Raw genomic sequence first — 20,010 nt, 5'->3', positions numbered from 1 at the left:
CTCCCGAGGACGGGGCCGTTCCATACTAAGCATGCGCGAGCGCCCTCTATGACGCGCTCACGCATACGTAGTATGGAGCGGCCCGTTTTCGGAAGCCCGAGTGCTCCCGAAGACCTCCGAAGTCCCTGCGGCGGCGGATGCGAACGGGGGAGCCAGCGCAGCACCGAAGGCACCGGCAGAGGAGAGGGAAGGCTCATTAGGACCGCGCCTTCCCTCTCCTTAGGTGAGTATCTGACTTTTTTTTTTTATTAGCGGTACCTTCTCTTCTGTCATTAAGTTAAGGTGAGATCTCTAAAGTTAACCCTTCAATCCTTAAAATAACTCCAGAATTCTGAAAATAGCTACAGAGGAGGTAACTTAAGGAATGGAGAGATAAGATAACTCTCTCACTGTATGGAGGTAAGTTTTCTCTTGCCTAATTATCTCCAGCATGATCTTAGTGAATTGAGGCCACAGTTTCTTTTGGAGATAATTTGGCCTCAATTCACTAAGATCATACTGGAGATAATAAGGCAAGAGAAAACTTACCTCCACACAGTGAGAGAGTTATCTTATCTCTTCATTCCTTAAGTTACCTCCTCTGTAGCTATTTTCACACGCAGTTAATTAACAGCCTGTTAACAACCTGAAGAGTTAACTTTAGAGATCTCACCTTAACTTAAAGACAGAAAAGTTAGCTTTAGGTTTGTCTGAGGTAAAATGTTTCCTGAATACTGCATGCCTTATCACCATGGTGATAACTATAGAAATGTTATTATATACAGGAAATAAGCTTAGTAAATTGAGGCCAATACCTTTTAAAGGCCACGGTCAGTTTTGTAGATTCTTAGCTGGCCGTAAATTTAAAATGGAAAGATCATATTTACTGAATATTAAATTACAAAAAGACGTGTGCAGCACCCATCTAAGTTTATAAAAGATTTACCATGAAAGTGCGATTTCCAGTGCAATTTCGCTGTCATGAATTTATTCAGTGATACTGAATGAGTAAATGTACGTTGAACTAGTTTTTGAGTCCTAGAAATGGATTGTGTAGGCAATTTTAATTCTATATGGAAGTAGTAAAATTGGCAATGAAATTGCATGTGTGTATGCACCCTAAAGCCTGGTACACACTTTCAATAATGATTGGCCAATCACTGACCAATTTTACCACCTCCATGGAGTAGGAGGTCTTACCTACACAATCTGAGCATAGTATTCAATATTTGTTGACCCTCATACCACATGGAAATGGTAAAATTGGACAGTGATTGGCCAATCATAATTGTAAGTGTGTACCAGGAGTTACTGTCTGATCTTCACCCAGGCTCCATTATCAACATAAAAAGCAGCATGGAGGGGCTCAGTGAAGGTGGCAGTGAAGGTGTGTAAGTGGATGATGGGGTCACCCAGCTGGTAGAAGGACAGACGACCAGCCTCATAATCCAGAAATATTCCCATTTTCCTGAAGTTAGGCTGAGGTTGTATCTCCTGTTCTTGTGAGTCGTGGACAGCTGAATATTGAAGATCACACATGCGGAAACACCAAGACTTCTTATTATCGCCCAAACTGGACTGATCTCCTGATCTCTCTATGGAAGGATAACTTATGCCCACTTTCCAGCCTCCATAGTTATCAACCTCTACTTCCCAGTAGTGTCTACCATGGGAAAATCCCTCAGTGCTCATCACCTGGGTATATTCTGTAAACCTCTCTGGTATTTCTGGTCTGTTCTCCCTTATTCCAGACCATGATGCTTTTTTCAGACAACACGATATGGCCACTAAAGTATGGGCAGAATTCTCATGCAGTAACAGATCCTCTCGTATAGGGAAACTGGTTCTTGATATCATATTAGTCATAAGGTCATTTATAGACTCATGTAACACAAGTGAGGTCAGAACATCATCCCAATCTGAGAGAGTAGAAGGTTCCTCTACATCTTCATCACCAGATTCTGGATCTTGTAGAACATTTATTGGATTAGTCATATTACAAAGCTTCTCAATATGGGCTGCCTTCCCAGACATCTCGTCCTTCTGTGTCTCCAGCTGATCAATCTGATTGGAGAGAGACCATGAAATCTGTTCTTTGTGCCTGGAGATCTCGTTCAGGGATCTCTTTTCCTGGACTTCAAGCTGTCTCCTGCAATTTTCATAAAAGTCTGTGACTCTTTCCTTCTCATCTTCTGCTTTTCTTTCCACTCTTCTCTTCTGGTCCTGTAGAATGAAAATTCTCTCCTCAATCATTCCTCTCTGTGAAGGCAAGTCTTCCAGAAGTTGTCTCAATTTCTCCTTCTTCTTCTCAGAAGCCTCCTGTAGAAGTTCTACTTGGTGTCCTTTGTGCATCCCAAACAAACAGCAAAATGAACACAGACAGTCAGCATCTTCACAGCAGTAATACTCCAGAGGCTTCTCATGGATGGAACATTTTTTATCATTTACGGATGAGGTAGGCTCCACTAACACATGAGCCACAGCCTTGTCGTGGGCCGTCAAGTGTTTAACACACATGGACGTTTCACACTGCAGACATGTCTTAACAGCAGCCTCGGGAGAGTCTACGCAATATGTACAGAGGACTTTTGCTGCCTCCTGCAGAGATATGAAGTGTTTCACTTCATCAGACAAGGTCTCATTGTCCTGCAGTAGAGGGCGTTCCAGAAACTCTAGTTTGCAATTCGGACAGGAGTAAACACCAGGATTCTGCTGGGTATCCAGCACGGCCACAATGCAGTCTTGGCAGAAGTTGTGTCCACAAGTCAGAGACACTGGTTTAACAAATAAGCTTTTGCAGATGGGACAGATCATATGGGCGTCTACTGGAGAAGATGCCATCCTGGAAAGAAGAAAGAAGGTATAAAACTGTGAGTTCAGTGTAAACATTGACTTAATATTCTAAAACAGCAGAGAAAAGATGGAAATCAATGCGAGTTCAAATAAAAAAAATAATAATGACAAAAATGGACTCCCAATATAAATATAGTAAATTGGCTCCTTATTAGTCCTCAAGCCCAAATCTATAGACTCTTGATGTCTATTCCCCTATTGCCGGAAGTCTTTAAACCATATACAGCAGCACTGTGGTGGCTACCAACTTCCCTAGCTCAGGAGAACAACGAGGCACCCGGAGAGGATAAAACGTGTTAAAATCAATACGGTTGTTAAAACCTCAGGAATGACACGATAAATGATAAATGGCATTTCGTTTGAGCAGACACCCACTTCAAGTCAATATTCAGTGCCAGCTGCAGTGGCCTGAAGAAGTGGGCACCTGGTCCCACAAAATGCATCCCCAAAGTCAGGGACATTTTTAGGGAAAGGCATTCCAGACCATTGAATGCAGTGCCATTGGTCCTGGGGGCTGCCACAGTCACCCCTGAATGAAGCACCACCCAAATGGAGCCCCGCCCCAAACAAAGCCCTGCCTCCAACGGTTGTATGAGTACCTGCTTCGGCTGAGTGTGTGTGCAGCAGCAGGAAGCTCTGTGTCCTGAAGAGCTGCAGCATCGCAGGTCCCTGGAGGCATTGGAGAGAATTCGCCTCCTGGAGACTTGGGCGCGGGATACAGCCAGTATGGCTTATCCTGATGCTGCACAAGTCCCGTAAAATACTATTACCCCTCTAGGTCCTAGAGAGTGACCAGAACCCAAAGAGAGTCTGTTGCACTCTAGTTGAGACAGGCTTCCTCCATATGCCTTATTGGTTGGTTGTCCTTATAGCAACCTAATTTTGTACTCATTTAACTCTCCATCTTAGTCGAGAATAGTTAAAGTGGACCCAAATTAAAAATACAAGATTTCAGAAATAAAATCTATTTTCTAAATTATAATAATAAATAGCAGCCTCTTTTAAGCTGCATGATGACAAATGTAAAATATTTTACATTTATTGGAGGAACCCCTCCCTTCCTTTCAAATTGCCGGGACAAAATCCAGCAAACTGGTAGAGTAGGTGGTGTCTGGCAATGGAGGAATTGCTAATGGCTGCCACCTGTATAACCCTAGTTATAAAAAGAGAAGGGTGAAAAGCATGCACTGAAATGCTCATAGGCTTGAAGGAATGTTTATTTATCTTTGTATGTGTCAGAGTGGTGCAACTAAATAGTTTTAATTAAAAAAAAAATGTTTGGTTTGGGTCCGCTTTATTACAACACCCTTTGGGTTTCCTTTGTCTCTGTGTGTTTTCAAGGTGCTGGTTCATTTCACCTCTCAAGCTGAACTTCCTCTTCTGCTTTCTCTGGTGTTTGAACTTACTTCTCCCAAACCACCTTAGATCAGTCACCAGCCAACTGAGTAGAATACCATTCATTTGGTGTTTAGGGGTGTAACTGCAAACCATTGAGCCTACATGCAAAACATTGATGGGGGCTTCATTCACACCCTCTTCTCCCTCCCCCCTTGGCCAGTGGTCATAAAACAAGTATGGCCACCACGATCCTCATGCCTGAAGAGTAGAGGGGCTACAAAGAAAGGAGGTCCTCTGTATTAGAGGGAGAGAAGGTAAAGTGGGAGCTCTGGAAAGGCGTACGTGTAAAAAGGGCACAGAGATGATTTTGACGCAGGTAGAATATCGGTAAATGACCGATATTCCACTATAAATCATTGAGTAATTTTTACTGATATTTAACTATGGCCTAACTTACCGGTAAACTTACTCTCACACGAGCCTAGATAGGCTACAGCCACCAGGGATTTTGCCATGTCTTCCTCCCGATGTATCGATATACAGTGCTCTCCTGTGCCCAAATTACTCCCCTGGTGCCACGGCCACCATAGCCACTAATTACATTGTGGCCTATAGCAGTCCCCATATAAACACATGCCTCACGCCCATTTTACCTGATCCACCATTTTTATGTCTAGTGTGCGGCCAGCCTTCCCTCTCCAAAGCAGGGGGTTTTGGCGCATAGCCCTCAGTGCCAAGCTGGGGGGTAACTACAGGGGGAGCAGGAGGGCTCAGAGCTGTAAGGGGACTCCAACTACTACTCCACTCCCTCTGATCAAGGGGTTCATACATCAGATCTGGTGTTTTTGTGACCATATTTGTTATGGGTGTGAAAATCACGATGTCCACACTTGATTTATGACCCAGGCAAGATGAATAGCCCAGGCTCTAAGGGTCATGGAGGGGGGGAGGCAAAAGGGTGTGAAGATTGAGGGCCCCTCAAGGGTTTTCTGGGGGCCCTATGATTTCTAGTTACGCCCCTGGTGCCCCATAGCAGTCATGTTATACTGGGATGCTTATGCTGCTTATCCACCATCCGGACTATCCGGCGTTACAACCTTTCCTCAATTTTTCTCTTCCTCCCACGCCCAGGGAAATTAGCTACAGTGCGATGGTTTGCAAACGTCTTGATCATGTTGCGCAATGGAGACAAAGGCAAATCTAGATCTCTGGAGATGGACTTGTGAACCAAAAGTGTTAAAAAATAACAATCTCAAGGTTACAAGTCCTCAGACAGTTCTCTTTTCCTCTTTCTGTCGTCCATGCTTAGTGTGGCACACACAGACAAACAATGCATAGACTAAGGGCCCTTTTCCACCTGCAGTCGCTAGCGTTCACGCTGAACGCTAGCGATTGCTGAATCGCAAAACCGGCGATTCCCCAACGTTTTGCGGCCGCGATTTTGCTATGCTATGCACTGCATAGCAAAATTGCGGCAAATATCGCTCCGCCGCGCGTTCGCGTTCGGGTAAAAAACGAATCGCGGTAGTGGAAATGACTTCCTATGTTAAAAAGCAAACCGTAGCGATTGTAAAATCGCTAGCGGTTTGCGACTTTGCGATTCAGCCAGCGCAAACGCGCTGGTGGAAAAGGGCCCTAAGGGCTTGTTCACTCACAGAGCGTCTTCGGGGTTCTTTAAGCACCAGCGATTTTGAAAATCGCCCTAAAAGCGATTGTGCAATGATTCCCTATGAGAGAGTTCACATCGAAGCATCTGATTGCCATCAACCAAAAGCGCTGCCTGTACCATTTTCTGAGCGGCTTGGCTAAATGGAAGGTTTAGGGAAATCGCAAAGCGCTTGAAAAATCGGTTTTTATAGTGATTTCCCCAGAGCTTTCATGAATAAATACATTGGTGGTCATTCATAAAAATTGTGCCTGGTGCTATAGCAGTGCGGAGGATTTCTGGAGAATGGTGTCGGTAGGCGGGCGGTAGGCATGCGGAAACAGAAAAGCTGCCCGATTCCCTCCGTGCGGTGCTCTCTCTTCTACTGCTTGGGAGGTCCGTCCCATTCACTTACAAGTACTCCGCAAGCTTCCCGCTACATCCAGGGGATCGGTAATCCCCGTCCGCATACCGCTATGCGGAAATGTTTATGAATGGACATTTTGCTACTTTTTCTGGATAACTGCGTATCAACACCGCACAAGGCGGTAAGTGATCACTCTGCACGGGAATGTCAGCTCCGCATGCGGAAAGAGCCTTTATGAATGGACATTTTGCAATGTGGTCGGTAAAGTCAGCGGTATTAAAGAGAACTCGAGGTGTGTTTAAAGAATGTTATCTGCATACAGAGGCTGGATCTGCCTATACAGCCCAGCCTCTGTTGCTATCCCAAACCCCACTAAGGTCCCCCTGCACTCTGCAATCCCTCATAAATCACAGCCGTGCTGTGAGGCTGTGTTTACATCTGTAGTGTCAGTCTCAATCAGGCTCCTGCATAGCTCCGGTCCCTGCCCCCGTCCCTTCCCTCCAATCAGCAGGGAGGGAAAGGATGCAGGCGGGGACTGGAGTTCTGCAGGAGGCGGGGAGAGCAGCAGACTGACACTATAGAGATAAACACAGCCAGCTCTGACAAGCTGTTTGTCAGCAGTGTGGCTGTGATTTATGAGGGAATGCAGAGTGCAGGGGGACCTTAGGGGGATTTGGGATAGCAACAGAGGCTGGGCTGTATAGGCAGGTCCAGCCTCTGTATGCAGATAATATTCTTCAAACCCACCTCGGGTTCTCTTTAAGCATTTCCGCATGCGGGAATGCTTTATGAATGATAGCCAATGTATTTATTAATTTCCAGGTGAAAGAGTTCACATCCTGACTGACGTCAGGAAGTGAAAAAAAGAAATCGCTCTGCAAAAGCACTTTTCAAAGCGCTGAAAAAAACTCTCAAATGGCACAGCGCTTGCGATAGTGCTGGTAATTTATGATGTGAATAAGGCCTAAGGCCTAGTGCACACCGGAGCGTTTCCGCTGCGGTTTGCGATCTGCTTGCGGGTGCGGATCTGCTAGGGTAATGCATTTCAATGGGCTGGTGCACACCAGAGCGGGTGGCGTTTTGCAGAAACGCATACTCCCGGGCTGCAGCAGATTTTGGATTGCGGATGCGTTTCTGCCTCAATGTTAAGTATAGGAAAAACGCAAACCGCTCTGAAAAACGGCACTTCAGAGCGGTTTGCCAGGCGTTTTTTGTTACAGTAGCTGTTCAGTAACAGCTTTACTGTAACAATACATGAAATCTACTACACCAAAAACGCTACACAAAACCGCAAAACGCTAGCTGAAACGCTGCAGAAAAATAAAAAAAAGCGTTTAAAAATCTGCTAGCATTTTGCGGATCTGCTAGCGGGTTTTGGTGTGCACCAGCCCTAAGTGAACTTCTCTCCTTTGTATCTGCTTTCAGGTGTGATTTTTAAATTGCCAACACCTCTTACTTGCCCCAGGTGAGTTTATAGGAGCAATCTTATTTAACCACAATTTTGAAAGGGTGCCAATAATTTTGTCCAGTCCATTTTTGGAGTTGTGTGTGACATTGTGTCCAGTTTGCTTTTTTACATGTGTATTGCATACCATGCGCTTGATTCACTAAGAGAAATAGCATGCCTTATCAAAATAAACATGCCTTATCAAAGTTAACACGCCTTATCAGAGTAGCATAGCGAGCGCTACGAACCTGCAGGGGCTCAGGGCAGGACGAGTGAAGCTCTCGTCATTGCCAATTAGCAGGCATAAGTTCGCTGTGCTACTCTGATAAGGCGTGTTAACTTTGATAAGGCGTGCTATTTGTCTTAGTGAATCAAGCCCCATGTGTAACTGCAATACTTTTCTGTGAGAAATACGGTACTTTATTATATGTAAAGATTTCTGGGGTGCCAACAATTTCGGCCATGACTCTATACGTACGCTTCCCTCTCACCTTGCTGCTAGACTATCTGAGGAATGTGAGTTCAGCCAGTGTTATGAACTCCTGTGTAATGTGACACAGCCAAGTTTTCTTCAGTCAGACAAGCAGGGACAGGTTTGTAGTTGACAGCTGGTACGTTACACTGGAAGCTTCTGATGAGGCCATTGTTTTGTCACTTGATTCTTTCCATATCAGGCCATTTGGCAGAGACTAGGGTCAGGGTCTAAGCCGTGTGGTGGGTGTCAAAGTCAAAGTTTTTCTCGCAAATCACTATTGACCATACTGGTCTTACGGAGCTCTTAACCATTTCTGCCCCAGACATGTTAGCCTCACGTCCGCAGCGGCAGCTGATACAGCTGTAGTGACGCGCTAGTCACGTCCCTGCAGTTTGGAATGCTGTGCAGGAAAATGTCCGCGATTGCGAAGTTGCTGGAAGCAGGGGGGGGGTTTGGCTGCAGGGGACAAAAGTCCCCTGTGCCAATCCGTGCATGTCTGCCGAGAATGAACACTGTTTTAGCTCAAAAACAGTGTTCATTCTGAAATAGATCCGTCATGCTTCCTCCCGCCACCGATTTCCGCCGCTTACCACCGCCGATCGTTAGATTTATGAATGGGAATAAAGTTTCCATTCATTAATCTCCCCGCAGGCCACTGTGATCCCAGGCATCCATTGATACCTGCGTCACTTCCTTAGTTACAATGTAGCAACAGATTGCTTCCTATTGCGTACGTATTCAACGCAAATAGAAAGCACTCAATGGGGACGTCTTGTGGCTAAATAGTAAAATTACACCTACTGACTTTAGGGAATAAACATTTTTTAATATCTATGTCAAGAGGGCATATTATTATTAAATTATTGGCTAAAAATTAATAATGGATGTAACACTGAAAAAAATGCACCTTTATTTCCAAATAAAATATTGTCACCATACATTATACTAGGGATATCATTTTAACGTTGCAATAACTGGGATAAATGGCCAAATAAAATGTGTAGATTTTAATTACGGTAGCATGAATTATTTTAAAACTATAATGGCTGAAAACTGAGAAATAATGAATGTTCTCATTTTTTTTTTCATATTATTCCCATTATAATGCATTTAGAATAAAATAATTCTTAGCATAATGTACCACCCAAAGAAAGTCTAACTGGTGGCGGATAAAACAAGGTATAGATCATTTTGCTGTGATAAGTAGTGATAAAGTTATTGGGGTATAAAAAGGGAGGCCTGCTGAAATGTAAAAATTCCTCTTGTCCATAAGGTGAAAAATACCCATGGGCTGAAATGGTTAAATAATATTTTTGTGGAGGGAGTTTTGTCTATGATCTGAGCACTTTGTATTACTGGCTATCAAATGAAGGCCTGGTTCACATGGACGCTTGCCAGTGCTTCCGGCTAGACAGCATCTGATTCCCAGGATGCCTGTGTATGTGCTGCACAGGCGCCGCATCACTCACCCGCTCTCAGCAGATTAGTGATGGAATCACCAGCCACACATGAAGTCCCGCTTCCTCTCTGACTACAGCGGCACCTCATGTGACCTGGCAGCACATAACAGGTCACATGAGGCCCCGCTGTAGCCATGGATACAGGGCGGTGGATGCAGGGCCGGATTACCGACCAGGCAACAAAAGCAGTCGCTTGGGGCCCCCATTCAGAGTCAAAGGGGCCCCATCAGCACATAAACCAGCCCTCGCCATCCTGTCAGCGGTGGCTGGATGGTATAATGGTTAAAGTGACTCTGAGCTATGCAGTAACTATGGAAAGTTGCATATCATTTTAAAGATCTCTTTCTCCTCTTTCCAACGATATATAAACGGCCGCCCTATGAAATTGCGGCCACAGGACGACTTTTCTCCAAAGTCGGCAGCTCGATTCAGCACAATGCAATGAAATATATGAAACCCAGGGGGATATAATTACAAACATCATGCTGGTAGGTGTGAGGATGTAATTAATTAGTTGTGGGTATGCTTAAAGGCATACCCACAGGCACTGCTCGGAGTCCCTTTAAGGACTCTGCGTCTGACACAGGAGACCAGGGTTCGAATTTCGGCTCTGCCTGTTCAGTAAGTCAGCACCTATTCAGTAGGAGACCTTAGGCAAGTCTCTCTAACACTGCTACTGCCTATAGGGCGCGTCCTAGTAGCTGCAGCTCTGGCGCTTTAAGTCCGCCAGGAGAAAAGCGCGATATAAATGTTATTTGTCTTGTCAAATGATGCCGTGCGCTGCTGATTGTCTTCAGAGCCAGGCTCTCCTCCTAGGTCCCCCTCCTGCTACTGTGCGCTCTGCCGCTGCCCACTCTGCCCTCCCTTCCCACAGAGAACCACAGCTGCAGCAAGAATGATAGCAGCAGATGGCAAACGCTCACTCACCTATCCATGATCCAAGCGATAGAGATCCCGTCATCTGAAACCCATCTGTCTCTTCTACAGTGCAGCCGCTCGCTCTGAACTTCCTGATTCTTAGATCAGACAGGAAGTAGGAAGTAGTAATAGTAGTAGTAACAAAGCGGCAGCACTCTAGAGGATACAGATGGGCTCCGGATGATGGGGCCTCTATTGCTTGGATCGCAATAGGTGAATGTGAGTCATCTGGTGCTGTCATTCTCCCCCGCTGCGGCTGCCTTCTCTCCTGGACTATCGTATTCACTGGGATGGAGGCTGCATGGTGGCTGTCTAGTTTGGGAGGAAATCGGTTGATAGGTGGTGGGGGTGGTTATGTAATTCTGTCTGGGGAACGGCTTCCGGTTTGGCGGTGTCCAGAGCTTTCTGCTATTGCCAGGCTGGAGATGCAGGGGGAAAGTGCTGCTGCTGTAATATCTGGCGCCCTCTTCACAGGGGTGCCCCAGCCCCTGAGTGCAAATGTCCCAGCCATTCATCTCTCACTCTGCATTTTGCCGCTGCTATTTCCTGCATTGTGCACCCACAGAGGAAAGCGGGCTGTTGCCCATAGCAACCAGTAGATCGGCTGCCCCAGTGTGTGTGGCATGTTGCTGTGCACCTGCATCTTCTGATTCTATTACGACATGATGGGGGGCCCAAATCAGTTACTTTGCTTAGGGCCCCATGTAGCCTTAATCCGGCTCTGGGTGGATGGAGATCCCATCGCTGGAATGCTGCATATCTAGAGAGGGGTTGATGGGGAGTGCGAGGAGGGGGAAATTTGGGGAGAGGAGCTGCCTCTTGCTGCCCTCTAATTGTTGACTCCCTGAACAGTCATTCACATTGCTTCATGGAAGAACCGCCCCTGGGTGTGACCACTCACGCAGGTGCAGTACGGTCATGCTTGTGCTTGAAGAGGAGCGCAGCCGAATGTTCCTGACAACAAACCCTTGTTGATAATCTTTGGGAAGACCGCCCTTGGCGACGGAGGATTAGAGGAGGGCATGGGAAGCATCTACAGGATCAAGAGGCTCCCCCGCTTCTTAGGCAAGTATGTCTTTGTGTACCCAAAATTTCACAGCGAGTGCACTTTAAAGAGGAACTCCAGTGAAAATAATGTAGTAAAAAAAAGTGCTTTATTTTTTACCATAATTATGTATAAATGATTTAGTCAGTGTTTGCTCATTGTAAAATCTTTCCTCTCCCCGATTTACATTCTGACATTTATTACATGGTGACATTGTTACTGTGGGCAGGTTATGTAGCTGATGCTAGCTGTTTTGGCTGTTAGAGACAGCTGTAAACAGCTATTTCCTGTCTGTGAACCTTGTTACATTGTGGCAGTTTGCCCAGAGTACCGCGGTACGCAGAGCTTCTTGTGGGAGGGGTTTCAGCACAAAATCAGTCATACAGCGCCCCCTGATGGTCTGTTTGTGAAAAGCATTATTTTTCTCATGTAAAAGGGGGTATCAGCTACTGATTGGGATAAAGTTCAATTCTAGGTTGGAGTTTCTCTTTAAGGTTTTTTTCTGAATTATAAAGTATTGCTGACCTTTGTGCTGTATTATGATTTTGTAATACAAGAACATTTCCTGGTGGAAGGGAGTAGAAAGCTGAAACTCAGCCCTTTCTGCAATCACAATAACATTTATGCCTTCTAGTTGCATCCCAGTTATCTCACCTGGAGGAGGTGGGGAAAAGACTTTGTCTCTTTCATGGTGGCATAGATAAAGGGGGCGGGGTTCGCGTGGGTGGGAGAAGTTTCGGTTTTATTACCAATATATAAGACAGAGTCAGACATGATCACAAACCAACACCCCTTCACCACCACTGCTTGTGCAGAAGAGATTCATTGCCATTAACTTTCACACTATTTTATGAAGCTGAAAGTGTATGGGCTGTCTGCAAATAGGGATGGTCAATGAGATGCAAATGATTTCAAGTTGATGCAGCATTATGCAAATATTCTGTATGCAAATGTATGCAGCTTGAAAATGAACCAATCAAATCCTGCTGAGGTCAAGTCCGATTGGTCCATTTTCAAGCTGCATAAATTTGTATACAAAATTTGCATAATCCTGCATTAATTTAAAATTATTTGCATCTCATCGACCATCTCAATTTGTAAACCTTCACCTTCAGCAATACAAGAAGCACACCTGAAATCAGGTAAGGAAACAAACACTAGATACTTACCTCAGAAGAGGGAAGCCTGCGGAGGGTTCAGAGGCGTCCCCTGATCTTCTTATGCCCTCCGTTCCAGCACTAGGTCCCTCTAAACATATTCAATAGTATTGAACAACTAGTCGACCTAAGTCTGTTTAAAAACTGGCTCTAGGTCTGTCACGACTGCATGTTAGCGTGTGCACGCACACACGCCCGCCCGCCTGGCCTTCTGGCCTGTCCTGTCCCAACGGCTGTCCGTGCTGCACATGCGCAGTAGCACAAATGCACGGACACAGGATATGCTGCTCATGGCCACGCTTCCCGCTGTGTATGAGTGCAGCTGTACTGCGCAAGTGCAAGTACAGGCCACACCTATGTAATAGCACAAAGCCCCTCCAAAGCCCCTCACGCACAGCTTTTCCCTACTACTACACGGGCGTGGCCCATACTCACATGTGGTTGAGCTTATATACAGAGCGGAGGGTGGGCCTAAAGAACAAGCGGGACCAGGCCAGCAGCAGAGGGTCCAAGTGGACGTGTGAATATCTTCCACTGAAGTCTTATTTTTGTTATCTGACTCCAAGTGCGCCTGGGGGCGGACCTAGGGCCAAAAAATTATAATTTTTGGATAAGTAGAGGGAGGTGTCTGAATCCTCCAGATGCTTTTCTGGTCAAATAGCCAACATTAGCCCCACAACCCCTGCCATCGCAGGAGGGCCCAGTGGGGCCCATGAGCAGGTCCCGGGACGATTATTACACCAGTGCTTGTGTGCGCTCCCGTCTGCACACAAGCTCCACCTCCCACCAGCACCCACCAGATTCTGCAAGACTACAAAGAAACGCCAGCCACAGCAGAGAGTAATCTGCATGTCATGTGACAGGAAACTGCAAGCTGGTAGGCTGCATGGTGCAGCTTCACAGAGGAGTGAAGAGGACCTGCCTCTCGGGAAGAAGTAAAGTATTACTGTCTGCTGTGGTTGACACTGTCATGATATTGCAGCTAGTTATGATGTTGGGATAATACAGAAGCCATATTTTCCCATTTTTATGTCTGCTGTGTATTATGTCAGGTGTGTATGTCGGCTAAAGCCAGGCTGGCTTTGGGGGAAGCTGTGATTGTCTGTATAACAGGATGAAGTACTTTGAGTCTGTATTCAGTCCTCTGGAAGTTGGAAGCTGTTAATTGGATCGCCTGTCGGCCAGGAGATAGTACATTTGCATATGAAGGTGAACTCTTGTGAACAATAGAGCAGGAACTGCTAAATTGACTTGCTAGCTTCGGGCAAGGAAATGGCTCATTAGGCCACTAGCCAGTCACCTTTGATCTGCTGTGAAATACTGTCTCAGATGTACTATTGTCACCTGGCTCAAATAAGCTGCTACTGTGATTGTTTGTATGTCAATGAAACTACATTTGCATTTGGTTCCTCTGGATACAGGAAATTGAATAACGCCCCTCTATTCTGTCCTGGATCTTGCATTACTTGGAACTTTGTGTATATGTAAACAAGCCATTATACAATCCAGCCTAAATGAGTCTGGACAGTTGGAAGTGTACATATGACAGCCTGCTGGAAATGTGTGAAGTGTTTTGAAATCTCTGAAAGATCAAAAGTGGGACAGGAAAATCCTTGGAAGTTTGCATATCACAGGATATGACAAGCATTATGTGCAAACCTTCGGAGGCGGGTTGGACTTGTACCCCCAGGCCCCAAATGGGCCTATAAGAACCCACACAGGTCCTTCACAACTCGTAATTCCTCGGAGATAGCAAAGACGCTAGAGCTGCCCCAACTACTGGTCGGAAGTTGCGTTCTCCTGCAAACAACGCTCTGTATATGCTGGTAACGTTTATTTCCCTTTTATTTTTGCAACCTGTCTTGTTGTGTACCTTTGTAACTTTTATTTTGTAATTTTTACTTTGTTTTTGTAAATCTTTTGTATATATTTTCTGCATTGTTCCCCTTTTTTTCGGGAATATTAAATCGTTATTTAATAAGTTTGACTTCTGCTGTACTAAGCTAACGCTCATAGCCTAGAGGAGACTGCAGTGTAACTTGCTTGTTACAAAGTCAGTGCCTGATTGTGCCTTGCTACTGTACGATTGTACTGTGTGTGTGTGCGGAGCGTTCCCCTATTCTGCCTAAAGCGCAAAGCTGACCCGAATACGAAAACGCAGATTGCGTGCAGATCACTCGACAGCAGAGTGCAAGTGTCTAGCAGTAGCTAGTGGTGGCAGTGAGGAGTGTTCTGAGGGGCCACAGCCTTGTGTCAGCTCGACTAAGGCTGCTTCCCCTCTCGATCTGGTCAAACGCGCAGTCGGGGACCGTATCTGCAGGCTTGCCGCGGGGCCGGTTCCTGACAGACACTGCTTTGCATAATCTGGGAGGTGCTGGAGAGAGAAAGAGGCTTTGGCATTGGGACTTGGGGAGGGGGGGGGGGGGGCGGCCTGCCAAATGTTGCTGGGGAGCCAGGGCTATGTAATTTACGCCCCTAACCTGGAACCCCCAAAGGGAATCGCAATTTTGCTCCTCTTCCTGCTCTAGCATGGCTGTAATGCACCTGCATGAGCATGGCCACGCCTGGGCAGTATGCCAGAGCCACTTGTGCATGAGCAGCTCTGTGCTACCACGCAGGTGCAGCCACACTTGTACATGAGCGGCTCCGTGCTACCACTCAGGTGCGGCCACACTTGTGCATGAGCGGCTCTGTACTACCACGCAGGTGCAGCCACACTTGTACATGAGCAGCTCTGTGCTACCACGCAGGTGCAGCCACACTTGTACATGAGCAGCTCTGTGCTACCACGCAGGTGCAGCCACACTTGTACATGAGCGGCTCAGTGCTACCACGCAGGTGCGGCCACACTTGTGCATGAGCGGCTCTGTGCTACCACGCAGGTGCAGCCACACTTGTACATGAGCAGCTCTGTGCTACCACGCAGGTGCAGCCACACTTGTACATGAGCGGCTCAGTGCTACCACGCAGGTGCGGCCACACTTGTGCATGAGCGGCTCTGTGCTACCACGCAGGTGCAGCCATGTTTGTGCATGAGCAGCTCCGTGCTAACATGCAGGGGCGGCCACGCTTGTGCATGAGCAGCTCCATGCTACCAGCAGGTGTGGCCACACTTGTGCATGAGTGGCTCCGTACTATCACAGGCGTGGCCACACTTGTGCATGAGCGGATCCGTGCTACCACGCAGGTGCGGTCACACTTGTGCATGAGTGGCTCCGTGCTACCACGCAGGCGTGGCCACACTTCTGCATGACCAGCTCCATACTACCACGCAGGCGTGGCCACACTTGTGCATGAGCGGCTCCGTACTACCACGCAGGTGCGGCCACACTTGTGCATGAGTGGCTTCAGGCTACCACTGAGGTGTGGCCACACTTGTGAAATGATGCCTCCGTGCTACCACGCAGGTGCGGCCACACTTGTGCATGAGTGGCTTCAGGCTACCACTGAGGTGTGGCCACACTTGTGAAATGATGCCTCCGTGCTACCACGCAGGTGCGGCCACACTTGTGCATGAGCGGCTCCATACTACCACGCAGGTGCGGCCACACTTGTGCATGAGTGGCTTCAGGCTACCACTGAGGTGCAGCCACACTTGTGCAATGACGGCTCCGTACTACCATGCAGGTGTGGCCACGCTTGTGCATAAGCAGCTCCGTGCTACCACGCAGGTGTGGCCACAGTTGTGCATAAGCAGCTCCGTACTACCATGCAGGTGCGGCCACACTTGTGCAATGACGGCTCCGTACTACCATGCAGGTGTGGCCACACTTGTGCAATGACGGCTCCATACTTCCATGCAGGTGTGGCCACGCTTGTGCATGAGCAGCTCCGTGCTACCACGCAGGTGTGGCCACAGTTGTGCATGAGCAGCTCCGTACTACCATGCAGGTGCAGCCACACTTGTGCAATGACGGCTCCATACTTCCATGCAGGTGTGGCCACGCTTGTGCATGAGCAGCTCCGTGCTACCACGCAGGTGTGGCCACAGTTGTGCATGAGCAGCTCCGTACTACCATGCAGGTGCAGCCACACTTGTGCAATAACGGCTCCATACTTCCATGCAGGTGTGGCCACGCTTGTGCATGAGCAGCTCCGTGCTACCACGCAGGTGTGGCCACAGTTGTGCATGAGCGGCTCCACACTACCATGCAGGTGCGGCCACACTTGTGCAATGACGGCTCCGTACTACCATGCAGGTGTGGCCACGCTTGTGCATAAGCAGCTCCGTGCTACCACGCAAGTGTGGCCACACTTGTGCATGAAGAGGAGCACAGTCGGGATGTTCAGGATTGTCCTAGGCAGCCGTAATGGTCTGGAGGATTAAGAGGTGTCCCTCTTGTTAGGCAAATATCTAATTTTTTGCCTCAGGTTCACCTCGGGTTCTCTTTCAGGTTGGCTCCCATGACCCTATCGCTAGATCACAGGTTTTCCTCCAAAGAATGCATACACACATCCAATTTTGATTGGCTCATTTTATCACCTCCATGTAGCATGACAGCCAGCAGGTTTTAAATAGTCTATAAACAGAGATTGTGCAGAGAGAGAGAGCGCAGGAACCAGGAAGTGATCAGATTATGTACCTAGACGCTGTGAAATTAGCCGCTCAGTGGCATCCATGGGATGTGTGTAGACGAAAGCAGGAAATTTGGGCGCCAACATTTTTCCCGCTGCCTATATTTCTATGTGCACCTATGGCTCAGCACCATAAAATTTGTGCTTTTGCAGATTTTTTTCCCCCCTGCAGATCTGCCACAGTTTTGGGGGGGGGGGGGGGGGTGATGCGTGTGGGTAGCCACAGGGGGTGGGATGGAGGGGTGGTTAAGGTATTGGGAAGCCTCCCTGTGGTGCTCCTGGATAGTGCTAATGTAGCATGAACTAATTCTCGCAGGGCAACCGCTTTGCGGTATTGGTTTTTTTGACCCTGCATAATGGTGGTGCCTAATCCTAAAACTTCCCTGGTGGTGCCTAACCCTAACCATCCCCACTGCACAAACACCCTTACACACATATAAACAAGAATATATTTAACCACTTCACCACTGAGGGGTTTTACCCCCTGAGCACCAGAGCAATTTTCACCTTTCAGCGCTCCTTCCATTCATTCGTCTACAACTTTATCATTACTTATCGCAATGAAATGAACTAGATCTTGTTTTTTTCGCCACCAATTAGGCTTTCTTTAGGTGGGACATTATGCCAAGAATTATTTTATTCTAAATGTGTTTTAATGGGAAAATTGGAAAAATGTGGGAAAAAAATAATTATTTTTCAGTTTTCGGCCCTAATAGATTTTAAATAATGCATGCTATTGTAATTAAAACCCATGAAATGTATTTGCCCTTTTGTCCCAGTTATAAAACCGTTTAAATTATGTCCCTATCACAATGTTTGGCGCCAATATTTTATTTGGAAATACAGGTGCATTTTTTTCAGTTTTGCGTCCATCCCTAATTACAAGCCCATAGTTTATAAAGTAACAGTGTTGTACCCTCCTGACATAAATATTTAAAAAGTTCAGTCCCTAAGGTAACTATTTATGTATTTTTTTTAATTGTCAATTTTTTAATTTTTTTAATTCCAAAAAAAAAAAAAATTGGGGAGTGTGGGAGGTAATGAGTTAATTTTTTGTGTTTAAGTAATATATTTGTATGTGAAATATGCTTCAGGGTGTAGTTTACTATTTGGCCACAAGATGGCCACAGTAACTTTTTGCTTAATGCTTCCGGACGCTTGGAGGAAGTACTAGGAGGCTAAGTGGTTTTTTTTTTCACAATGATCGGGCTGCTCATTGGAGAGCAGCGGATCATTGCGGGGCTAAGATCAACGAACGGGAATGGATTTTCCCGTTCATTGATCTCCGGGCGGGCGGCGTGCATGCGAGCGGGAGTGCGCGCTACAGCGAGCGGGAGCGCGGGCAGCGGCGGGAACGCGGAAAGTACGGATTTCTCCGTCCCTGGGGGTTAAAGGATGGAAAAAGGGACGGAGAAATCCGTATGGGGGGGGGGGGGGGGGTAAAGTGGTTAATCCTTAAAATACTTCACTATAAATAACACAAATAGAAAATCAGATACACACACACACACACACACACACACACACACACACACACACACACACACACACACACACACACACACACACACACACACATATATATATTAGAATAGATAGCCTTCCAATTACGCACGCATTAAAAATCTTAAAATAACGGTAATATTAAAAGTGATATGTTAGAAAACTATAATCAACGCATTAGAAGTGTAAAAAACAAAGTTAATACCAAAAGCGATGTATTTCCAATAGAATAAGGTTGAAAACGATATTTAAGCATTATACGTATGAAAACGAATTTTAAATAAAATAAGTGTAAACGAAAATTTACTTGTTACAGTCCTGAAAGCAAAATTTAAAAACGAAAAAATAAGTATAACACAAAGTCAAAACGAACTTGTAAACAATATATGTAATAAACCTTATTCTGTAAACGAAAAAACTTTTGTTAACACGATCCCTGCAACCGCTATTTCTCGGACGCCCTTATTTCCTGTCGGGAGCCCAATAGCCGATATTTTGCATTGCAGTCTATGGTGGCGCCCTTTTTGTCCATTACCAATATTTGCCCTTTTTTACTGGCCCCACTATACACACACACACACATTAAAATGAACCCAAGGTGTTAGACCTATGGAAGCTGCCACATTCATTTCCTTTTTAACAATACCAGTTACCTGGCAGTGCTGCTGATCTTTCTGGTCAGTAGGGTCTAAAAATCACACACATGAAACAATCATGCAGCTAATCTTGTCAGATCTGTCAGACATCTGATCTCCATGTTTGTTCAGGGGCTATGGCTTAAAGTAATAGAGACAGAGGATCAGCAGGGCTGCCAGGCAATGTGCATTGTTTTTAAGGAAATAAACATGTCTGCCTTCGTATCCCTCTCACCTCGGGTTACCTTTAAACGATTAGTTGTGAAATAATGACGATCTCCAGACAGCTCACATAACAGATACTCACTTGCTGAGGTATTTGCCACCCTTCCTGTTTCTCTCTGCCAGAAGGAAGTTGGAATGAACTTCTGTATTTTTTGCAGTGGGTTATGTGAAGATGGGCGGGGCCGCCACTAACCCATTTCCCGGAAACAAAGACTTTTTTTTTTTTAACTGTCGAAATCAGTGTTCCTCAAAGATTGTGTTTTTTTTTTTTTCTAGTATTTTAACAGCACAGCTTCTGTAACAAACGCCTGGAAAACCAGAGCGGTTTTCCACTTTCCTATACTTTAACATTGAGGCAGAAATCTAAGAAATGCTGCAGCCCCCGAGT

General features: G+C 46.2%; 1 protein-coding gene across 1 annotated transcript; it reads right to left on the bottom strand.

Annotated features, from left to right (window-relative positions):
• Nucleotides 1-706: 706 nt before the first annotated feature.
• LOC137524178 (tripartite motif-containing protein 14-like) lies at nucleotides 707-19,737 on the bottom strand. The gene is made up of 2 exons (XM_068243759.1): nucleotides 19,705-19,737; nucleotides 707-2,821 (listed from the first exon to the last, which is right to left on the bottom strand). The coding sequence occupies exon 2, from the start codon at nucleotides 2,818-2,820 to the stop codon at nucleotides 1,288-1,290; it is 1,533 nt and encodes a 510-aa protein (XP_068099860.1). The 5' UTR covers nucleotide 2,821; nucleotides 19,705-19,737; the 3' UTR covers nucleotides 707-1,287.
• Nucleotides 19,738-20,010: the final 273 nt, after the last annotated feature.

This window comes from Hyperolius riggenbachi, chromosome 7 (assembly GCF_040937935.1).
Source record: "Hyperolius riggenbachi isolate aHypRig1 chromosome 7, aHypRig1.pri, whole genome shotgun sequence".
Taxonomy (NCBI): Eukaryota; Metazoa; Chordata; class Amphibia; order Anura; family Hyperoliidae; genus Hyperolius; species Hyperolius riggenbachi.
This window is presented reverse-complemented; position numbering and strand designations above follow the sequence as displayed.